Below are 24,685 nucleotides of genomic sequence, written 5' to 3'. Positions count from 1 at the left end.
TTATCATATTCTGTGCTTTATTCATAATCTATGAAAACCTCTAAGTCATCATCTCTGGTGAGAACTGGACTTCAACCTAGATTTCTTACTGCCCATAGGACATTTCCACTTGGATACCCTGTTTCAAGAGCTGCCCTCTCAAGTTTTCAATTCCTCATTCTTTCTATCAACCTCACTTTCTTATTCCCATTGTCACTACTGAAGACCAGACTCATATACCTCAAAGTCAGGTGACTAGCTGTCCTCCTATTTGGTCTCCCAGTCTCCAATCTGTATCCCCTTCAAATTTTTCCTACCAACTCCCGTGCTGGGTACACAGCAGGCATCCCATAGATATAATTAAATAGTGTGAAGACTACATCCATCAATTCAGTGTAAGTCTGGATGAGTAATTCAGAAATATTCATGCCATCTTCCATATGCTTCCATAGCCCACTGGGCTTCTATTTAATTTTTATCAGCACCTCACCTCCATGAAAAGAAGGTAGGTCGGAGAGCATCATTTCATTCTACAGATGATTTCACCAAGACCCCGAAGTTGTGAATCCTTAAGATGCTGGCAGAAAGATCTGGAGAACACAGCCAGCACACTGCTCCTACTATCAAAATCAGGGAGCTGTCGACCCGCCCTATTACCGTTTCCTGTACTCAAACGTAAGAGCGCATAACAATCACCTAAGGCTCACCGCTTGATTTCCGACATAGTGGCTCCAGGGTGAGCTGCGAGGTCCACATTTGAAATGCTCCCCCCGCCCCATGGTGATGCAGGCGATCTGGGCACCGCACCCTGAGAGGCAGTGAGAACCGGTTGACTTCACAAAAGGCGAGCTGCCCTCGGCCGCTACCAACGCCCAGGCTCCGGGCGGACCCATCTCTGCCGCTGTCCGCCTGCCCCACCCTCCAGGCCCGGGTCGGCTGCGGGCGGATTTTTCAGTCGGATGTAGACCCGGGCGCAGAGGTACCACGGCCAGCCACGACCTGGCTCCCACTTTTGCCAGCCACAGACACGGGTAGGACTTGCCACTTCGGTGTCCAGCAGCCTGTAACGCGGCCGCCCATTGGCTCAGCTTCGTACCGTTCGACCGGAGAGCTTCCAAAGGCTTTAAGGATTGGCTGGATCTCCAGGCGCCGCGGCCGGTTGGCGGGTAGGATAGCGTTCTGAGGGGCGGGTTCCGCCTGGGCCCCGCCTCCCTCTGCTGGCACCGCCCCCTGCTGCCGCCTCCGCTCCGCATCCGGTTCCGTCCGCTGGGCGCGCGGAGCTACTTCGGGGTGTCTCTCTTTATCACCTCCGCTGGGTGGGTCTGTCCGGTCTGCGAGGCATTGAAAGGGAGAAGGGGTTTGAGGTCAATTCTGGATTTGGGGATTTTTCAGGAATTTCGGGTTTGCCTAACACTTTTAAAAGAAAAATCCAACAATTTATCTTCATCAAAGTTTCATCAAAGATTTTAACATCCAGAAAAGCACAAGGTCTTTAAAGCGAATCCCTTTAGCTTCAAGAAAAAAAAGAACCTCACTAAATTGTTCTTATTTTTCTGATTTGGCTGGAGACAGGTAAAGACGACCTCGGATCAGGAATTCTCTCATCCTGCATTGGGCGCCACTAGGTTAGCTACATTACAGGGCACTGGCAGTCAGGGGAATTTGGTCCACGGGAAAGTCCTCCCTTTGTGAGTACTTACGGGACTTTCCTGCTACATTCAAATGCTAATAAAAAACATGCTTACTAGATACGAAATGCCTCTCAACCAGTATCCGAATCAATCCTCCCCAAACCACAGAATGTATTGTTACTATTAGCTCTAAATTATGGATGGGGACACCTGGACATAGAAAATGGTGTATTTCCCAAGGTCACCAAGCTAGTAAATGCTGAAAAGGTGATTCAAATCCAGCCTGAACTCTTTTAACAGTCATTCAGAGATAAGAGCTTACTTACACTTCTGCCAGGGTCTGGTCTGTCTTCATTCACTAACATTTAGAGGTTGAGCCAGGAGAGGATAGTATTTTACAAACGTTTGACTTTGGCTAATTTCAGGATCTTGAAAATCTGTCTTTGCTCATTCAAATGTTATCAATATTAAAATGTTTAAAGTTTTTTTCTTCGATCCTCCAAGCTGTAAAGAGAAATAAGATAGGAAAGCAGAATCCAGTACTTAAAAACAAAGCCTCCTTTGGCTCATTTTTCCCTAATGGGAAGATGAAGTCCCACTTCTGATAACTTTAGTGATCTTATTTGATATATTGCAGATGGGGGGGGTTGGATTGGGTAAAGGTGGTCAAAAGGTACACACTTTCAGTTATAAGTAAGTCCTGGGGATGTAATGTACAATGAGATGACTATATTTAACACTGCTGTGTGGTGTATTTGAAAGTTGCTAAGAAAGTAGATCTTAAAAGATTTCATAGGGAGAAAAATTTTTTTTATACCCGTATGAGGAGATGGATGTTAATTAAACTTATTGTGGTAATCATTATGCAATTTAGGTAAATCAAGTCACTGTGCTCTGTGTCTTAAACTCATACAGAGCTGTATGTCAATTATATCTCGATAAAAATAAAACACAAAAGTCCCAAAGACATTAGAACACAGGATTCCCTGTGATCCTAACTTCTGGAGACAGTCCTGAGTTTAGGCCTATTTGACAATAGAGCCTTTTCTCTTATTTATCTCACTCTTTGAACTTGGTGAACAATTTTTGAACACCCAGTAACATAAGTTTTCGTGTAAATTAGGCTTCTGAAATATTAAGAGGAATGTCCTCCGGTTTCTGCTACTGTCAGAGATTGGTGTGGGGAAAAGAAGATTTTAAAAACTGCAAAAGGCAAACTCCACTTTCTTTCCTTTTCTCGAAGCAGAGACTTGTGTAATTAGAGTAAAGAAATTATTTCTGCAGTGGCATTCTTTTCCTAGAAGGCTTGAGTCATTATCACCCATCACTGAAGTTTCCCACATTTTCAAAACAGATCTGATTATATTTCAGGTAGCTAGAAATGGTTTGGAGTAGGTTTCATGTGGTGCTATTACTGTTTTGGGTTTTTTGTTTTTTGTTTTTTTTTGCTTGAGTGAATCAGTATAATAGAGGTATAAACATGATATAATAACATAAGAAAGAAAGTTTGCTTACAGGATTTCAAAAAGGTAGATATTGGTTCTTAAAAAGGAAGTAGAGGTAAGTCTAAAGGTCGTAATTAAAATCTTTCCAGGGAAACCATAGCATTCAGTGGTAAGATTAAAAACCACATTACTGAAATGTAGCCTGCAGCATTCAACCCATTCAGCTGGCATTAAATTGGTAACTGGTGAAATAAGTATTCTGAGTTGAATTTCAATTCTAATGTGCTTGGCAAAGCAGAATTGCAGTGCATTTCATCTTTATAGATACAAAATTGGAGTGCACTACGCTATTAAATGTGTTCTTATTCACTAATATTAGTCATTAATTTTCAAGTACACTGAGCTCTTACTATACTGAGGATGTGCACGATTTCATTCAATATTCAAAACCTATCAAGTACGTACTATTCGTGTTCTCTTTTTACAGATGAGGAAGATGAAGGTCCAAGAGGTTAGAGAGCTTGCCTAAGTGCCAAAGCCAGGGTTTAAATATAAGGCCAAGTGAGAATCTTGATACTATACTGCTTCCCTTCAGAAGAAATGTTTCCATTGTTCTGTCTGTTCTTTTCTAACTACACCAAATACACTCCCATTTTAGAGCATGACTTCCCATACACACATATACTTTTAATAAATAATATCTTCCAAATCTTAGAGTTCATTTCCCTTGAAAGGTGGCAATGAGAAGAAAGTCGGAAATACATTCTCTTCTAGCATAGTATAAAGGTGATTCTTTAAGCTTCTACTTTACAATTGGAACTCTCAGTTTGTCCATTGCTAATTCAATCATTGTCAATATAGAGCAGGGAGGGGCAGATGAAGGCCAGCAGGCCAAATCCAGTACACTGCCGGTTTTTGTACAGCCCAAGAGTGAAAAATGGTTTTTACATTTTTAAATGGTTTCTAAAAAATCAAAAAAAGAATCCTAATTTGTGCCACATGAAAATTATATGAAATTCACCAAGAGTGAGCCCTCATGAAAACTATGGACTTTGGGCAATAATGTATCGGGGCAGGGTTGTCGAGTGTAAAAATGTACCTCTCTGATGGGGTTGTTGATGGTGGAAAAGGCTGTGTTTATGTAGGGGTAGTGAGTATATGGGAAATCTCCATATATTCTCAGTTTTGTGGTGAACCTAAAACTACTCTAAAAAAAGTCTTTTAAAAATATATATAAAATTTAAATTCAGCATCCCTAAATAATGTTTTATTGGAACACAGCCACCCCCACTCATTTATATATTATCTATGGCTGTTTTCACTCTAAAATGTAGAGGTGAGTAGTTGAGACAATATGGCTGGAAAAGCCTCAAGTATTTACTATCTTGACTTTTACAGAAAAGTGTGCCCAGGAGTTGAACTTCTAGGCTTCATAATCCTCGCTCTATCTCTTGTTAGTTGGGAGGTGTTTGACAGGTGACTTGACCGTGCCAACATCAGCTCAGTTATCTTTCAAAAAGAAATTATAGAATTCTAATAGGACTATTTTAAGGATTAAATGAGTGAGTACACATAAAGCACCAAATACATGTAAGTAATCATTTATTTTTGTTTTAACGATTTCACATTCCTCTTATGACCCTCCCTTTAGAATCTGGATATATTTTCTCTCAACTCTTTGAAATCCGCTTCCTTTTTGTGGGATACATTTGTGTGCCTGGGAGTCATCCGCTTGTCTTCCAGAAGCTCCCCCATGACATGGTTATGTTTTCTGCTTTCATTTTACCACCAGTTTGTTCTTCTTGATCAGAATTAGCTCCAAAACAGTAGTCGTCCTATTACGTTATGTCTCCCAAAGTACAAAATTGTTAGCATAGCAAGTCAATTCATCTTTTCCAATACCAGATGTCTTGCTGATACATACACATTTTATTTTCAGAGAACATTTATTCAAACATTTTTGCCATTCTCCAATTCTTATAAAGTGACAACTACTCAAAATCACATGAAGTCACTCTGACTTAGCAAAAAAATGTAACTGAGTCACTATTCTGAAGATTTTAAAAGATTCTTATTCAATAGAAAAAAATGTTAGCCTATTAACCAAGAATTTCTGGATAGATTGGAATTACCCATTCATAAGTTACATAATTAGGTTCTGTCATTTTAATAAAGCTATTTAGATTCAACTAACATTTGAGCAGCTATTATGTGCTATATCTTTTTCAGGACTTACATTCTTTCCTCTTCACACTGTTACCACCTTTAGAGGTCAAGACAATAAGTCAGGCTTTAGACTTTTAAAGTTCTTTGACCTCACTAGGTGGTCACATTTGGCAAGTAATTTCATTTTTCTGAGGCTGTTTTCTATTTTGTAAACTAGGAATAATTCTAGCTGCCTAACTGAGTAGTCATGGGAATCAAATAAGGTAGTCAATGGAAATCTTTTAGTGTGAGTGGAACATACCATAACATCCTTTCCTTCTCTTCCTGTCAATCTTATATAATCCATCGACAAGCAACTCCCATTTCAACTAAGTAGTGTAAAATTAAAGGAATTATTTTACCACCTGCTGAATTTCAGGATCTCAGCCTATCAGGGCCTGAGCAAAGACCAGATACCTCTTTCATGTAAGGTAGATGGAAGAGCTATCCTAGTGGCCTCACGTTGCTAGGTTGTTGGCTGTGTTTTCCATAGCATCAGAAAGAGTTTTCTCTGAAATGTATGCTGGGGTTGGTAAAAGTTCACAAATTTGTTTCTGACTCTAGGTAAAGAATGTCTCTATTCATCACCTGTTTTCCATAACTGGGGCAAAAGCTCACAAAGAGGCCCTAACTAAGAGGAAGCAAGTGTGGTCGGGTCTAGGGCACAAAATTTAAGGAGGCTCTCACTCCCAGGGTTATGCAAGATCTCAACACTAACAAGTTTTTCTTACTTATCTGCTACATCCTGAGGAAATTTGGCTTTATATAAAACAAACAAATCTTACTCATTATAGGGAGGTTGTGTCCAATTGTCTTAGAGATGCAGGAGGGAGGGCTTAGGATTGGAAAGAAAACATATCATTACCCCGGTCAAGTTTTATTAAACTCCCTTTAAAGACACGCTGGAGTTCAAATGCCCATTCTGCAGGGATTTTTTTATGTGGAGAGACCCCAGTGAATGCGCTACCCACGTGTTCAAGGCAAGGGGTACTTTTCAGGGGTTTCTTGCCCACTTCCGACTCTTAGGCTTCCAAATCGGGGGATGTGCTCTCTTGGTTAAGTTATCCTAGCTCCCAGATCACTCCCCCTCTATCCCCCTCGCCACCCTACAGGCCACCCCCACCCCCACCCCCGAGCTCAGTCGCTCAAAAATTGAATTTGGGGCAGGAGGAGCGCGCTGGAGCGCGGCTGTCCTCGGAGCCTGCGGCCGCGGCGAACGTTCCACGCTGCGCAGACGCTCGGAGATCATGGAGGATGCGACTAGGGCCTTGGGGAAAGGTGAGCGCCCTCGACAGCTGTCCCCGGACTGGGGGCGCCGCGTGGCTGGGAACGTTGGCTCTGGAGAGGGGCTGCACGGCCTTGGCCCCCAGGCCAGCGCGGCGGGGAGGGATTTGAAGGGATCCTCTGCACAAAAGCCACATACAAATGTGTCCTGGACGTGGGAGGCGGGGCGCGCGCAGTTCTCTTGGGGTCCCGGGGAGGCGAGTGAGCCCCTCTCCCCGTGGGCTTACGGGCCCCTGCCTCCTCCCCTCCCCCCGCAGGAAGCCTCCCCCCGGGGCCGGTCCCAGAGGGCCTGATCCGTATCTACAGCATGAGGTTCTGCCCCTACGCGCACAGGACGCGCCTTGTCCTCCGGGCCAAAGGCATCAGGTGAGAAGCCGGAGGCCAGATCCGCACAGGCGTGCGGGGTGTTCAAAATCTGGGGCGTCCTGCTCACACTTCAGAGGAGCTCCTTGTGCCCCTTCTTCGGAGGCAAAGTCAGTAAATGGCCAGCCAAGGGCGGGTTCTGTAGCGGGCGGTCCTGAACCGCCGAGCTTTCTTCGGAGCCGGGTCTGTGCGTGAAACTTTCAGGACCGCTCGGGGCAAAGCTAACGGCGCCTCCGGGGCGAAGGCTCCCTCCCGCCACGCTGCTGAAGGCGGGGCGCGGCGGCGGCTCCCCGGGCCCCCTCGGAGGCTCCCGCCAGCGGGCCGCGCCCCAGGCGCCGTCAGTGCGCTCGCTCTGCGCGGCGCTTCCCGCCTCCGACGGTTGTGCTTATCCCTCGTTCCTCCGCGCTACCCAGCCCCACTTCCACCGCTGCCCCCGCCGCCGAGGCCCAGTGTGAGTTCTTGAGGGTAGGGCTTTGTCTCTCCTTCATGAGCTAGAAGAGAGCCTGGTGCAAGGTAGGTGCTGAAACATATTTTTTGAATGAATGAACAAATCGTTCCAAACAATGACATAGAAAGAACTTCGGTCAAGAGGCGTCTTGAAGGTTCTGACATACTTGAGAAATAGGTACATTTTCTTCCAGAAGGAATTTTGTAAAACCAGCACCTGCCGAGGAGGTCTGGACATGGAAGGCAGAGCCACTTGTCTGGAATAGGGCCGGGGGGGGGGGGTGCAGCTGGCCTCAAAGCTGAAGTGAGGTTTTGACTCTTGGAGAGCCCGTCCTTTAAGGGATGACTTCAGCGTTTCAGATTCATGTCAGAGAGATGCTAATACAGAGAAATTTTAAACAAAATTATGTAATTCTGCTTTGTTGAGTGTATATGGAATGTATTTCCAGATTCCCCCTTATTGCTCAAGTCTCCTTGGCCCTAAGGTTACCTATTTAAAATAACAGTAGCCCGATGTTTTACCCTTAGTGACAAACTGATAGCTTAGGAACGAATGTAAGTATTTCTTTAGGACAGGGTTTCTCAGCCTTGGCACTATTGACATTTTGGGCCAGGTAGTTCTTCCTTTGTGTGTGTGTGTGTGTGTGTGTGTGTGTGTGTGTGTGTGTGTGTATGTGTGTGTGTTGGGGTGGGGTGGGGTGGGGTGCTATCCTGTGCGTTGTTGGACATTTAGCAGCATCCCTGCCCTCCATTAGCTTTGACAACCAAAAAATGTCTCCAGACATTGACTTGTGTCCCTGCAGAATGGGGCAAGATCACTCCCTGTTGAAAACCACTGCTTTAGGATTTAAGACCATCTCCTTGACTGAGCAAAGAACATACTCATTTGTTTCCTTTAATTTTTTAAACATAAGTGAGTGCTTTTGGTAACTTTATAGGCTTGAGCCTCTAATAATAATTAATAATGAGAAGAATAAGAAGGTTATTGATGCTTATATACCTAGGCACGGTCCTGAGCACTTTAGACATACCCACTCACTCAGTCCTCACAACAATGCTAAGAGATGGGTACAATTATTACCCCCATTTTACAATTAAGGACACTGAGCACAGAGCAGTTAAGGAATTTGGCCAACATCACAAGCTAGACTGCCCAGACCCCAGGCACTCTGATGCCAGAATTCAAGCTCATAACTGCTAACATTTACCATATTCTGTTGTGACCTGTTAATATCAGATTTGCATTTGCAAGCTTTAAAACATACAAAATTCTGGAATGCTGTGGTTGAGTGTGTGCGCTCTGAGTCAGACTGCCTGGCTCTCAGTGTGGCTCTGCTGTTTCCTCGCAGTGATCATGGGCAGGAGCCTCAAACTCCTGGAGCCAGGAATCACAAGGAGCGTGTGAGACAAGGCAGAGAAAACATTTAGCACATCTTAACTATGTGAATGGAGACAATGATGTTGCTATGTATTTTTCTCTGGAAAAACCTAAACTTTGGAAAACTTATTGCAAACTTAAATTTTATAAACTGGTTGCCTCTGTCTTCGGGATGAGTGTCTGCCTGCGTAAGCCTCTCATTCTTGTTCTGTCTTGTTTTCCCTTTGCTTTTTAAGACATGAAGTTATCAACATTAACCTGAGAAACAAGCCTGAGTGGTACTATACAAAGCACCCTTTTGGCCAAATCCCTGTCCTGGAGAACAGCAAATGTCAGTTGATCTACGAATCTGTCATCGCTTGTGAGTACCTGGATGATGCTTATCCTGGAAGAAAGCTGTATCCATATGACCCTTATGAGCGGGCTCGCCAAAAGATGTTATTGGAGTTATTCTATAAGGTATATCCGGTTTTTTAAAAAAGTCACTTACAGTCCATTTTACTTTGTACGTCTTTCCCAAACTGCAGTTCATTTTTTAAAGCGAAATCATTGGTCACATTGTTTTAATACTCCCTGCATCTTAGGAGGGTAACTAGTATGGAATAATAGTAGGGCTGTCACCTCTAATCTTAAAAATTAAAGGCTTAACTGATAGGCTCTTTTCTATTTCAACTAGCAGTGTCAAGAGGTATGGTTATGGCACAGTTATGACCGTGTGACTCAAGGTAGGAATGTTGAAAGAGCTGAGAACTGGTGGTGTGTTAAAGGGAATATGTCTAAAGTTTCAGGTAAAAAAATGTTGTGGTGTGAAGAAGGGAATACGTGAAAGGGGACTGCCCTTTATGCGCAGCAACAGTGCCAACTGTCCAGGAAATGTGAAGAAGAGAGAAAAGGGGGGACCTCTTGATAATACAAGAAAAAAGGATGGGGAAATTTTATGATAGAGCTCTTTGAAAAGAGCTAAAAGGCCTCCAGGACATCAGTGGCTGACATAGCTTGAGCATTTATGCCGTACCAAGCACTATCCTACCTGCTTTATAAAGGTTAACTCATTTAATGCTCACAGGTGCCCTTTAGTGTGGGTACTGTTATTGTATCCATTTTCCAGATGACAACACTGAGGCTTAGAGAGGTTAAGTGCCCCGCCTAAGATTGTACAGCACGGAGTAGTGGAGCAAAGAAGGAGCGCTGGAGAACCCCTTTTAAAGCACCCTGTTTTACCATGGTGCTGTGACAGTGGATTTCTGGAACCATAGGGATGACCCTTCGAGGAGATGGGGGAGCCTGGATGTGGGTGTTGGCCTGTTAAGTTGGAGTGATAAAGCTCCGGCTGCATTTTTTTTTTAAGATTTTTTATTTATTTATTTGACAGAGATAGAGACAGCCAGCGAGAGAAGGAACAAAAGCAGGGGGAGTGGGAGAGGAAGAAGCAGGCTCCCAGCGGAGGAGCCCGATGTGGGACTCGATCCCAGAACGCCGGGATCACGCTCTGAGCTGAAGGCAGACGCCTAACGACTGCACCACCCAGGCGCCCCTCTGGCTACATTTTTAGGCAGAGCAGGAGCACAGAGTTTCCTCAGACTTCTCCACTAAGAACCTGTGTTCTCTGATTAGGTCCCGCATTTGACCAAGGAGTGTCTGGTAGCATTGAGATGCGGGAGAGAATGCGCTGATCTGAAGCTGGCCCTGCGTCAGGAATTCTGCAACCTTGAAGAGGTACAAAAAGAGCCCCTCTCCTGGTCAGATACAGGGGAAGAAGCAATGCACGGTCCCTAGCCTGGTCACTGTGACAACCCCTGCTCTCACACACTTATTCTTTCTGCTGGTCTTTGATCAGTTCAGCTACTAGTCATCTAATTTTAACTTGTGGGTGCTTGCCCTCTGCTCACCTGCTATAGAATTATTCTTGAAAATTTGGCAAGGAAACAATAGCCAAACTAGGGAAAGAGCCCAGATGTCCGTTGACAGATGAAGGGATAAAGAAGATGTGGTATATATATATATACACAACAGAATATTATTAAGCCATCAAAAAAATGAAATCTTGCCATTTGCAATGATGTGCATGGAACTAGAGGGTATTATGTTAAGTGAAATAACCCAATCAGAGAAAGAGTTATCATTTGATTTCACTCATACATGGAATTTAAGAAACAAAACAGAGGAGCATAGGGGAAAGGAGGGAAAAATAAAACAAGATGAAATCAGAGAGGGAGACAAACCATAAAAGACCCTTAATCACAGGAAACCAACTGAGGGTTGCTGGAGGGGAAGGGAATGAAGGGATAGGGTAACGATGATAGACATTAGAGGGTGTGTGATGTAATGAGCATTGGGTGTTTTATAAGACTGATGAATCGTTGAACTCTACCTCTGAAACTAATAATATGCTATATGTGAATTAATTGAATTTAAATGAGAAAAATAGCGAAAAAAAACCCATACATACCAAATTTTCTTTATCCATTCACCCATCACAGGACATTTAGGTTGTTTCCATATCTTGGCTATTGTGAATAATGATGCAATAAAAATAAACATGAGTGTGCAGAAATCTCTTCGAGATAATTATTTCATTTCTTTCAGATAATATATCAAGAAGTGGAGTTTCAGGTTCACATGGTAGTTCTATTTTTAATTTTTTGACAAATCTCCATAATGTTTTCCGTTGTGGCTATACCAGTTTATATTCCTCATACAAATTCCTGGTATAAATATATTTACGTCTGGGCTCTCTATTCTGTTCCACTGATCTATGTGCCTGATTTTGTACCACTACCATACTGTTTTGATTCCATTTATTTTTATCTTCTCTAATTAATTTTAAAACTGTAGTTTCAATGTAAACATCTTGCATTAAATCTATTCCTAGATATTTTTTTGATGTTATTTTATATGGAATTGATTTCTTAATTTTTTTTCAGATTTTCTGTTGATAGGGTATGGACATGCACCTGGCTTTCACATATTGATTTTGTATCCTGCTCTAATATTTATTGTATATTCTTTGGGGTTTTTTCTCAATATATAAAATCATGTCATTTCCAGGAAAAAGAAGAGAAAAGAAAATCTGGCAAGGAAGGGGGAAAGGCATGTGATGAGTTTCTTCTTTCCCTGAATCACTACATTCCTTAAGGAGCTCTGCATAGCTTCTGTACCTTCTGCCAATGAAGCTAAGGTTTATATTTGTTAGGGATTTTGTCTGGCTGCTAGTAAAAGGAACCTACCTACCGTAAATTTATTTTATAAGGCTTTATTCTCTTACACAAAAAAGCCAGAAGTAGTGCAGGATAGGGCTATTTTGATAGCTTTTTAATGTTTACTAGGGTTTGAGGATCTTTCTCTCCATCTGTTCTGTCATCTAGTACAAGCCTTTCATCCTCAAAATGACAGGATAGTTGCTGGAACTGCAGCCATCACATCCAAGCTCCAGGTTGCAGAAAGGAGAACGGAGGGGAAAAAATGGCAAAAGGCCATGCCCCTTTATTTAAAGTCTTTCCCAGGGGGCGCCTGGGTGGCTTAGTCAGTTGAGTGGCTGCCTTTGGCTGGGGTCATGATCTTGGGGTGCTGGGATGGAGCCCCATGTTGGGCTCCCTGCTCAGTGGGGAGTCTGCTTTTCCCTCTGCCCATCCCCTTGCTCGTGGGCATGAATGCTCTCTCTCTCTCAAATAAATAAAATAAAATAAAATAAAATAAAATAAAATAAAATAAAAGGCAAAAGAAAAAAAGGCTTTCTCAGAATTCCTACTCAATGACTACTTAAATCACATTGGCCAGAACTTAGTTGTAGCATAACTATGTGCTGGGGCGGGGGGGGGGTGCGGCTGGGAAATGTAGTCTTTTTGCTGGGGACACCTTGGATGAAATCAGGGCCCTGTAAGAAAGAGGGGAAAGTGGCTTTGGGTAGGGTAGGCAAGGAGCAATCTCTGACGGCAGATCCTTCCCTAACCTGGCAGTAATACAGCTCCTTACCCCTTACCTCTAGAATAATCTGGAAGGTGGTTCTATGACTTCCTTTATCTTTGTTCTAGAAACTGATACTTTCCCGTGATGGGTGGGTTGTAACTCTGTTGGCAGCTATCAGAATGCTGTTTTCACCCCCTTAAGGGAAAGTTGATTATCAGTATTCTTCCATTTGACCTTTGTCAAGTGGAAGCAGATTAAATTTATTTACACTTCCAGCTACCTATCTTAGATTTGTACCATTGCAGTATTTATGGAACGAATAATCATATAAGACAGACCCTCAGAAAGAAGAAAAAGAAGCTCTGATTTATAGCATTTTCTGATTTCAGTGGTGTACATACTCCCTCCCAAGGCTGATTTTGACCTACCCATGTTGTGTCTCTAAGCTCGGGGTTGAGAAGAGATGTGATCGGTGATTGGTCAGCTCTGGCACATCACTGAATAACACATTTCTGCTTTATCTTCAGTAGCTGAATCCTAGAAATAACCTGTTAACTAGCCCAGGTTTAGGCAGCTCTCACTGATGGTATTTAAGGACCTTTGAGTAAATGAGCATTCAACATTGTTTGATTCGAATGTGGCTTTGTCCCATTGTTAGCAAGAATTATAACTACAATGCAGGCAATATCAGAATCTGAAACATGCCCAGTTAGCTTGAATTATTTGATCCAATCCTCTAAATACCAGTATATTGACTCTAGGAGAGTCTAGTGAAATAGAAACTTGTCAGAATAATTTTGATAGAGAATGTTCCCTGACTTGTGTGACTCTTTTACGTGGTTTTGCATAATCAGGATTTTGTGTGAGCTGAAAGTATATTAAATATACATGGTCCTTCTGAGGGATAAGCTAGTTAGGACACCGACACATCATCTTCTGCCATGTTATTCACAAGCAAATTTACAGCCTTAAACTCTGACAGTTTCTTTTGACGTAAATGCCCTGACTTTAAAACTTTTTCTTTCTTTTTTTTTTTTTTAAGATTTTATTTATTTATTAGAGACAGCCAGCGACAGAGGGAACACAGGCAGGGGGAGTGGGAGAGGAAGAAGCAGGTTCATAGCGGAGGAGCCTGATGTGGGGCTCGATCCCATAACTCCAGGATCATGCCCTGAGCCGAAGGCAGACGCTTAACCGCTGTGCCACCCAGGCGCCCCTAAAATTTTTTCTTAAAAAATAGTTTCATCAAAATTAAATGTTAATCGTGCTTGTTCTATAACCACATTTTCTGTAATAGGTTCACAATTCTTTGAGATGCATGACTGCTGTTTTCATGATCAAACCAGCAGCCTCCCTGCTTACTTTCCTGTTCTGGGGATTTTCGTGAGTTTTAAAACGACAGGGATGTCATTCCGTAACCACACTTTCTGTTTTCAAACCAACTTTCTAGTCTTCACTGAATCCGTCGCAGCGGTACTCATCTTTTTAGCTTTATTCTTTTTTTAATGCTTGTGATTGATTTCACCGTATCAGAACAGCACTGGAGCCCAGCTTCATTTTATCTGTGTGGATTTGAATGTACCAGACCTTTCAGCGATGCTACTGCTGGCCCTCCTCCTCCCCCTCCCCCTCCCCTTCCTCCTCCCCTCCTCCCCCTCCCCCTCCCCCTCCTCCCCGCCTCCTCCTCCTCCTCCTTTTTGCCAGTGCCCTCATTCTAAATGTTTTCATTGTGGAGGCAGTCAGCTCAAGGGCAGTGAGAGACAGGATTTGGCCAGATTTCTCTGATGCTTCAGAAGTTTGCTCTAATTCAGTGTTTCTGTGCATAATGAAATCTGTGTTCTGGCTATTGTTTGATCTCCTGCTAGTCATCAGCAGAACTCAGTAAAAGGGAATGAGAAGGGCGGGAACAGAGATATCTCTGGAAAAACCCTGAGTGAGTGACAACCTGCCTAGTAACTGGAGGCCTTCAGCTTCGGGGGCCACAGGACACTTGATGTTTTTAATTCTTGGCATTCCCCAACCTCCTTGTGGTATCTCCGCACAAAGCTTCCCCTGTCGCCAAATTTGATTACGTGCCTTGTGTGTGCAGCTGTTTGCATGAGGTCAAATTTGTATAAGTTGTATTTACAACCCCCAAGAGCATCTCTGGTTAAATATTTTCTTGATTCAAAATTTCTCCCATAACCTTAACTTTTATTCTGTCCTTTCTCCTCTCCAGAAAGAATACATTTGTGCCCAGTTAGATATCGTCTTGGTTAAGTTTTGCTATTTTTCTTTCTTAATTTTTATTAACTTCAATAATGAAATTATTTATATGTTGCTTAGTTGTTTCTCTTTTGATGTCACTAGGACAGGAAGGAAAGAAAGTTTGTATCTGGCTAATTGTTCACTGAAAATAATTTTCTATAGCCTTTTGTGTATGGCAAACTATTTATAAGCTAAATTTATCTTGTTATCAACTAACTTACCGTGTCTACAAACTAAACTCATTGTTACTAGCTATTTTTTATAAAAGCTTTATTGACATAATTCACATACCACAAATTCACCCTTTTCAAGTACACAGTTCAGTGGTTTTTAGTGTATTTACACAGTTGTGCAACCATCTCCACTAGTTAATTCTAGAACATTTCATCATCTTAAAAAGAAATCCCTTAGTCATTAGCCTTGGCTTCCCATTTCTTCAAAACCTTCTCAGCCATAGGCAACCACGAATTTACTTTTTGTCTTTACGAATTTACCTGTTCTGGACATTTCATATAAATGGAAACATACAATGTTAGCCTTTCCTGAGCTTCTTTTACTTAACATAATGTTTTCAAGGTTCATCTTTTATTCCTTTCTACGGCTGAATAGTATTGCATTGTACGGATATACCGTATTTTGTTTATCCAACATTTGATGGACACTTGGATGGTTTCCACTTTTTGGCTACTACAGAGAATGCTGCTGTGAGCATTTATGTACAAGTTTTTATGTTGGACACATGTTGTCAGTTCTCTTGGGTTTGCTCGCTGATCTAGCGTGTCTACTAATATGTCATTTTTAGTCGTGACCGCCATCCTTCCACACCACGGAAGTGATTATCCTCTATTGACAGTGGCTAATTGAGTGGTTTTAGTGCTTTTGTGACTTTGGTAACTCCATCCGTTGTCCAATTCTGACAGCTGCTTTCTAGGTAAACTAATACTTGCCGTATTTCTGTGAATAGCCTTCTGCTATACCATCTACCACCATGTAAATAATAGAATAATAATTATTCCTATTATTTAGAGCTTAATTTTACTCTTCTCCAATTGTAAAGAAATACTTGTTCATTAGAGAGACTCTGGAAAATACAGAAAAATATAGAAACTCAGACAAAAAAATCCATAATCCCAGTCCCCAGAAACAACTACAGGTATCATTTTGGACTTTTTGTTTCCTGTTCTTTTCTGCTATGTGTATTTTTATGCAATTAAAATTGTCCTATATATAGAACTAGGTTACCATTAGGATGTAAAGATCTTCCCATATTTTTATAATATATCTGTAAATGCTTGTTTATATGTATAAGAGCGTTTATTAGAGAAGCATTATTTATGAGGGTGAAAAATTATAAACCTTAATGTATATTAGACAGGGGTTGGTTAGATAAATGATGTTCGCCTTGTGGAATTCTGTACAGCAGTTTAAAATGAATGAGGTAGATTCATGTGTACGGACATGAAAAGATTGCCTAGAAATATTTAAGTGAATTACACAGTAGTACAGATGGCATGATCCCTTCTTTGTAGAAGAAAACAGATGTACACAGGTGTACGTATCCATGTAAATAAATGTCCAGGAAAATGCCTAGAGAGATACACATCACACTCCTAATAGAGGCTGCTACTGGGAAAGGGATTAGTACTGGGATGGGAAGGAAAAGTGGGTAAAAGCAGGGATGGGGAAGGGCAGATCTTTGTCATTTAAACTGCTTTCTAGCATTTGAATTTTTTTAAATAATGAGAATGTATTTCTGTATTACATGTGTAATCTTTAAAAATAGAAGAAAGGTCACTTTCAGTCTACATAATTTGCCATGTGTATAAACTGGAGTTATTTATCCAGCACCCCATCAGGAATATTTAGAGTTTCTAGTCGTTTACCGTCCTGAATGGTGTTGCAAGAAACAGCAGCTTTTTTTGCATAAAAAAACATTTTCTCTATTTGAGAATGTCCTTGGGTCAGACTTCCAGGAATGGAATTACCAGATCAAAGGGTATGAACTTTGAGAGGCTTGAGCTGTGTTTGCTAAATTGCTTCCCCAAAGACTTGTGCTGTTTGCTCCCCCACCAGCAGTATATAAAAATTCTCTTTGCACTTCCCCTTTTCACTGTGGGGAGATTTCATTAAAGAAGATATTTGCCTGCTTTGGAGAGAAGCAGTAGTTTTTCGTTGCTGACTTAATTTGTATTTCTTTGATTGGTAGTGAAGTAGATGAGCTTCCCTGAAATCTACGCAATCTCTCTGTGTTTTGTTTGTGAAAATGGTCTGTTACCCATCTGTCTATTAAGATCTTCCTGATTTTCCTTGTTGAGTTGTAGAAGTTCCTCTTAATGAGTTCCTTATACATAAAGGATATTTGCCTGTTTTTCAAAAACACGTGGTTTTTTTTCTTTTGTTTTTAACATGTAGTCTGGCTTATCTTTTTTGTACATAATAGAAATACAACATTTAACAATATTGTGCTAAATAGGTCTTTCCTGTTGTGATTTCTTCCACAGCTTTTACGGGTAAGAAGTCATCTTCCCATCTAGGGGAAATTAAAAACATTCACTTGTATTTCCATCCACCATCCATCACTGTAAAGGTGTTCGACTTGTCAAGCGTTGGCCTCCTCGCTTCCCTGGCTACTACTGTACACATATATGCTGACGAAAGGAGGACGTCCGCTAAAAGGAGTCCAGCGTAGAATTTTCAGGATGGTCCTTTAATCCCCAAATGTTGACAGATGGCATTCTGAATCTTCATAAGGGACTCCAGGTCATAACTGAGGAGCCGCAGGAGGGGCGTGTTCTGTCCCAGACCCCACCTCTGAGGCTTCGTTCCAGAGGAGAAATGGTTTTATGTCCTCCCAAGTTTGTTTCCGTACCGCTGGTTCATTTAACAGGGAATCGGTTTGTTCTCCTTAGCGCCACCTCAGCTCCATTCAGTGTAACAGGAACCTGAAATTTGACATCTTGAGAACCTTCTCTTACTTTTATGGACTCAGGATTTCTGCCCTGGAGTTGAGTGTTTTTCTGCTGCTTCTGGGGAAGGGCCCGCCTTGCTTCTGTATTGGCAGGTGGTTTTGTGTCCTTAGAGGGCCAGGGGTGAGGGGTGAGGGGGGTGGGGTGGCGATGAGAGGGGGTAAGGGTGCGGGGGTGGATGCTGCTTCTTAGGAACCGTTTCCATCAAGAAAAAACGCTTTCTCTGTTCTCCAGCAAGGACAGCAGCGCCTTTACAAGCCACCGGGCGGAGGCCGTGACAGTGGCGCAGGGCAGAGACCTCTCCGGGTTGAGCACAGTTGGTGAAGCTGATGCCAAGCTTCACTACCCAAGCTTCCAAGATGGAAGCTTTTTAGAATGCCTCGTGTGAGGAAGTCTGGGATTTGCTTCTGCTTATGATCTTGCGTCTCTCCCAAAAACTTATAGATTTCTCTTACCTCTTTGGTGAACCTCCTGGGGGAGCCATGGCCAGGGCGCCTCACCACCGATGGCCACTGGGGGGAGCCCGACGCGCTTCTTCCTTCCACCTTCTGTCTCTCGCGAACCTCTTTTGGGTCCTCCTGGGGGAGCCCGAGAGGCCCTCGAAGAAGAGACAAGGGGCTCTTGCATCCGGGCTTTTTCATGCTCAGCGGGTGGAAATCCTACTGTCTTATTTTACTGTTTATCCTAAAATCTGTTAGAGATGCTAACTGGCTGTAAGAAAGCGACTGAGTTTAAACTGAGAACACAGGAGAACTATTTTAGTAGAGTTGCCTGAAGACGTTCTTACTGATGGAATAGAAGAGGAAAAAGGAATTTTGTAAAAATTTTAGTTTTAGTCATCTCTACACACAACGGGGGGCTTGAACTCCTAACCCTGAGATTGAGAGTCCTGCGCTCTACAGACTGAGCCAGCCAGGCATCCCAGGAGAGAATTTTGATAAGGTTTTGTTTTGTTTTGACCGTGATTTAGTCTCATCTCCCAGTGGGGTAGGTGCTCTGGCGAAGCCCCTGAGCCCCTGTTTGAGAGAGAAAATAGGACTGGGGAGGCAGTTCTCACAGGGAAGCTCACAGCTGGGCCAGCCTTGGCTGTAGAGGGGCAGAGGCTTTCAGAGTTTGCTGATTCTCAGCTTCTTGCTGATACTTAAATTTAAAGAACAAACAATTCACAAGAGGCTTGGCAAAGCTGCTGTGATTAGAGTCCTTATATTTACATATTTGAAGTTCAGGGACACAAGGGCTGGCTCTCCTCTGGGAATAAATAAGGAGAATGCTGTTTTTGTCTTAGCTCTGCAGGACCCAGAGAGCTCCTTTAACTCCGTGGGGCTGTTTCCTCTCCTGAAAAGCGAGAGTCTCTTTGTGCTTCCACCGGAGAGGCGAGAATCCATCCCCGCTCATCAGCATGTTTTCCTCTCCCCTTCAGCTGCCAGGAAACTCAAGTCAATTCAAAGCTTTATTTAAGGAACTCTGCAGGACCCCGGGCTTGATATCTTGATGTCATTTTCCTTCCTTGTTTTGACCTTCTGTTCTAACTTTTGTTTTTCTCTCATCTTAGTGTTTTATTATTTTCCATTTTAATATTTTATGCTATACATTTTTCTTTACACTGCATCTCTGATCCCTTGTGTAGTGAGCATGGTGTAAATAAATGGTACAATGGGAGGGGAGTCCCACTAGAGGAGTTCCGGTGACCCCGCCCATACTGATGTTCTGTGATTGTCAAGGGAAAGGCCACTGCACATGTCTGGAAGGTTATCAGGTTCACATGGAAGGGAGCTCTCCCACTGAGGGTCTTAAAGATTTCAAGAGGGGCGCCTTGGTGGCTCAGTGGGTTAAGTGTCTGCCTTTGGCTCAGGTCATGATCCTGGGGTCCTGGGATGGAGCCCTGCATTGGGCTCTGCTCTCAGCGGGGAGTCTGCTTCTCCCTCTCCTTCTGCCCCTACCCCTCTGCTCGGGCTCTGTCTCTTGCTTTCTCTCAAATAAATAAATAAATAAATAAAATCTTTAAAAAAAGAAGAAGAAGAAAGTCCGAGGGAATGTGAATATGTATTTTGGGGGTGGGAGAGTCTGGCAGAGGATAAGTGATGCCTCACCTATTTATCCATATGCTCATCTTGACTTTCTATTGTACCATGTACTTCGATAGGGCTTGACTTACTTTGAGTATTTATATAAGAATTAATTGTATCTATGGGGCGCCTGGGTGGCACAGCAGTTAAGCATCTGCCTTCAGCTCAGGGCGTGATCCCAGTGTTATGGGATCGAGCCCCACATCAGGCTCCTCCGCTGGGAGCCTGCTTCTTCCTCTCCCACTACCCCTGCTTGTGTTCCCTCTCTCGCTGGCTATCTCTATCTCTGTCGAATAAATAAATAAAATCTTAAAAAAAAAAGGAATTAATTGTATCTATAACATCATGTATATTAAAGACATACTCCTACTTTGAGTAAATAAAAAGCTTTAAAAGTATATACTAAATAAATACCAATTACTAAGCAGTTATTCACTTTCAGAATATTACTTTACCAAAGGACCTATCATGGGTTCCAATAAATGTCCATATATGATCTGTTTTGACAAGGACTTTCCCAGGAGCACTGCTGCTCTGTAAACAGAAAAGCTATATAGATGTTCCAGGGCTGATCGATTTAGATTTCATTCTCGTCTGTGCCGTGAAGGCCAATAATAAGCTGGAGGTATATGTTTTGAAGCCAGGGTAAAAGTTTCGGTAATTATTATCCATTTGTGAGCATAAAGAAGATTGGATGCTGTCTGGAATCCATAAAAACTGAACAGTTTGTTCCTTTCTGCTGTACTCAGATCTGTTTTCCTTATGCCTTAAAATAGCCTCTGTTTTGAGTTTTCATTGGCCAGATTCCACTGGTTTAGTACCATCCTGTTCGTTTTCTTGAACAAAGTGATGCTACCTAACGTTTTTTCAGACTTCCGACACTAGTCACGGGAACTCCTCCGCGCCATATTGGGGGATAATGAAAACTTGGACTTTAGGGCAACAAGATTTGCTTTCTCCACTGAGAGGGGTGGTGGGTGGGGGACCTGATCCATCGATCTTTTCTGTCAGAGATGCGTCTGCTTTCTAGATGTAACTTCAGACGTCTCTGTGCTTTCTCATCGTAAGAGCTTATGTTTATTCATGCATGATTACGTCACTCCTCACCATAACCTCTGGGGTGGGCGCTATTTTACAGATGAGAAAACTGAGGCTTGGAGGAGGAGGTAGGTAGGTAAGTTGCCCGGATTCCATTTTGAATAGGAGGACCAGGTCTGGCTGCCCCTGAGCTGACGTTCTTAACTACAACTGCAGACTACATGAGAGAGTCCATAAACTGGAGTATGAGCAGTGAAGCCTGAGCAATAGAGACAGGAATATAGAAATCCAGATAAAGGACATAGGAAGCCGGCTCTATAGCTATAGGGAAGTATGTAGTTGACTATGAGTTATATGGGTCAGAGAGAGTTGTTTGCTTGATTTAATTAGGTAATTGGCACCGTACTTTTCTCTTTGGAAAGACCTGGCCCAACAATAACCTCTACTAAGCATTTTTGCTTTTAAATTTTTCAACTACTTTTTTTTTTTTTTTTTTTTTACTGTATTTTGGCTGTCTGTTAAGAGTATATCTGTTTGCTTTACGGTCCATCTATCTGGGTAAACTTGTCCCATTTGGAAATGAGAAATTCTATTTTAATGTAGAAAGTTGGTAGTGTTGAGTGGCCAAAAAGTGTGAAGTTCAAAGAGCTAAGATAAAAAGAAAATATAAAGACAGTGTTGAGATTTGAGGGCATCCACTACAATAGCATTTGCTCTTTCCTGTGTTAGTTTTGAATCAGGAAATAAGTCTAAAGAGGAAGACCTATAGAGACCGTGGTATCCCCTTAATTATGGATAAAGTGGATCCTGGAAAATGGGGATCGCAACTGCAGCAAGCAGGGTTGCTAACGAGGTGCCCTCCCTCTCAGTCATGGGCAGTGCTGGTGTGGGGCAGGGCCCCTGTCTCCAGGGACTGAGCTCCTCCTTGGAAAGCTTAGCACTTGGAGGAACCTTCTCGAGGCTAAGAGATCAGGGCTGTGCTCCCTCTGCCTGGGTTTTCCTCCAGATTCCGTAGTCAGATGAGCCACTCCGTTGTTCCAGTGCTGAAAGGGGGGAGGGACTGAGCATGGCTGGGAGTTTGGCCTTAAAGGAAGTGGAGGAAACCTCAGGAAAAGGGCAGACACATTGTGTAACAAATTGGAAGGAGAATCAGAGCCTTGGTTCTCCCTCTTTGGGAATCAATTTGATATCTGTATTTAGCATCTATAAATATGTCAGCAAGTAAGTAAATTAACTTGCTTTTGTTCTGTTTAAACTTTTAGATTCTTGGCTATCAGAACACCATCTTCTTTGGTGGAGACTGTATATCCATGATCGATTACCTCTTTTGGCCCTGGTTTGAGCGGCTGGATGTATATGGAATCGCCGAGTAAGACATTTGACTGTGGGGTTGCACTGGGTAACAAACAGAGTGACCAGCCATTCACCATGGAAATGTAGGGATGTTTAAAGTAGAAGAAATTACCCGGTGGACTCAGGGAGACCGTGTAGGGTCCCCAGGCAGAACACGGGCTTTTTTCCCATGATGCTCAGAGACGTTGAACTTGTGTGGGCACCTGCTCTACTCCCGGCCAGTCACAGGGTGGGTGCCGGACAATTCTGGCAAGGGGGAAGCAGGTCGTGCTGAGACAGAACCGCTTCTGTACCCTCACAATGTGCGGGCTCGAATCCACCCAGCAGTGCTCTCCCGCACCTCCCACTTTGGCTGTCTCCGAAGGAAGGTCAGATAGAACATATTTAGATATTCGAAACTATGTGTCAACATAAACATTACCAAAACCTGTCTTGTCTGGGGACGGAGTACGGAACCATGGCCCTGGAGCCCTCCCCTCCTGGATTTCCCGCTCACCAGTTGTACTGTCTTGAGCAAGTCGCGTGTATATCCTAAATCTCCATTTCCTGATCCAACTTTGGAAGGGCTCGGTCAGCTCCATTATTTCAAGGTTTGATGATGGTTTTGCTGATTTTTAAGAAGTGTTTTTGGAAACTCCTTGTCTTTACTTTTTTCAAACTCCTTAAAGTGAAATCTAAGAATGACAGGGGGTTGTCTCTTTGTGGGTGAACAGTGAAGCCCACACACTTTATTTTTCCGGAGCAATCGGTCCACAGGTATTTTGACGGTGTTGTTAAAAGCACCAACTTCTGTAATTCAAAACGCACACAGCTGTTTCCAAAGTAAGATTTTCCTCCATATATGGTCATGATCAGTTGATAATAAGGTAACTGAGATAACTTTGTGGCCCAAATAAACCGATCTTTTGTGTCTTGCGAATCTAAAAAGCAACGCGTGCCACGGTTCCCGATGGCCTCCCTTTCAGACAAGCTAACGGCTCTTTCCTGTCCTGCAGCTGTTTGAACCACACGCCAGCACTGAGGCTCTGGACAGCAGCCATGAAGCAGGACCCCACAGTGTGTGCTCTTCTCATAGATAAGAACATTTTCTTGGGCTTCTTGAATCTTTATTTTCAGAACAACCCTGATGCCTTTGACTATGGGCTACCTTGCTGAGCCCCAGTCCACCCCTTCACCATCCAGAATTCCCAAGCATGTCGTGACTGCATCAGAAATTGTTTTGGTGGGTCAGTCAATCTCTGTTCATTTTCTTTGAGGTTCCCAATAAACGTGGAGACAGAAAATGTATTCTTTCTGATAATCCATTTGTATGACTCTTCTGGCCCATACCTTCTCATGATTCCCTAGAAATCTCTAGTGCCCAGTGCTAATGTCCAAGCATTAGCCTGGGAGCCTGAGTGCCTCCTGGCTCCTTGGCCTTTGGCCCAGTTTGACCTCCACATTATTGGTGCTGATGCTAATATGGAGGTTCGAGGCGTGCCCATCAGTGATGTTCATCACCCCAGATTGGCACCGTCCACAACCTCCCTGGTGAGCAGGAAGCTAGAGAAGAGGAGGAAGAAGAAAACACTCCAGGTCCAAATGCTCTCCATTTGGCACACGAAAGCTGCCGTCCATATGGGCGTGCGTGAGTGTCATTCGCGTTCCCACTCAGGCGTGGGCCAGGGAGACACCGAGGGTCTTATGACTGAAAGAGTTCCAGAGCAGGAAATGAAACACCCGTTGTCCGCCCGGACTAACGACGTCAGGATTTCACCGGTGCTGTCAGGGCTCAGGATGGCTCACAAAATGTTCTATAGCCGACATCCTGCCTTGAAAAAATAAACACGCCCCAAACACAGTCACAGGCAAAGGTCACTTGGTTGGATTTGCGTCACACCCACTTTCAGTTTGCCCCAACAAATGCCTCTGGTTGCCTGTTGTGTACCGAGCCCGGGGCCATGTCGGGGGTAAAGATGACAAAAACGTGGAGGCCCCTGGTCATTCTACTCTTCTTGGTTGAGGTTTGAAACCGAGTGCTTTGCAGCTGCTTGTCTGGGCCCCGTGTGGCACCTCTATGCTCGGCCCGGCACTGCTCTCCACCAATGGTGACAAAGATCCCAGGAGGTGGCCGGGGGTGCTGGCAGGTACCAGAGCCTGGAAGCTTCTATCACTTGCCCCCTAGGAGTGGGACGGGCCTGTCCAATGCCATTTGATCTCAGGGTCTAGGGATCAGCCTGTGATCGTTTCAGCTGTGTTCACGCCTCATCTTTTCTCAGTCTCCCGGCCGTGCGACAGACCAGGCAGGGGTGGGAGTGATGTTTTGAGCTGTCAGTGCCCACTGAGAAGCTGTCTGCAGCCCCTGCCTCTGACTCAGCCCAACCACCCCAGCTTCTCC

At 43.4% G+C, this 24,685-nt stretch overlaps 1 protein-coding gene across 1 annotated transcript; it reads left to right on the top strand.

Annotated features, from left to right (window-relative positions):
* The first annotated feature begins 18 nt into the window (after positions 1-18).
* Positions 19-23,595, top strand: GSTO2 (glutathione S-transferase omega 2). Its single transcript, XM_040623945.1, has 7 exons — positions 19-1,145; positions 6,428-6,538; positions 6,802-6,910; positions 8,969-9,191; positions 10,347-10,448; positions 22,218-22,324; positions 23,304-23,595. The coding sequence occupies exons 2-7, from the start codon at positions 6,508-6,510 to the stop codon at positions 23,461-23,463; spliced, it is 732 nt and encodes a 243-aa protein (XP_040479879.1). The 5' UTR covers positions 19-1,145; positions 6,428-6,507; the 3' UTR covers positions 23,464-23,595.
* Positions 23,596-24,685: the final 1,090 nt, after the last annotated feature.

Source organism: Ursus maritimus, unplaced genomic scaffold, assembly GCF_017311325.1.
Source record: "Ursus maritimus isolate PB19 unplaced genomic scaffold, ASM1731132v1 scaffold_7, whole genome shotgun sequence".
In the NCBI taxonomy this organism is placed as follows: domain Eukaryota; kingdom Metazoa; phylum Chordata; class Mammalia; order Carnivora; family Ursidae; genus Ursus; species Ursus maritimus.
This window is presented reverse-complemented; position numbering and strand designations above follow the sequence as displayed.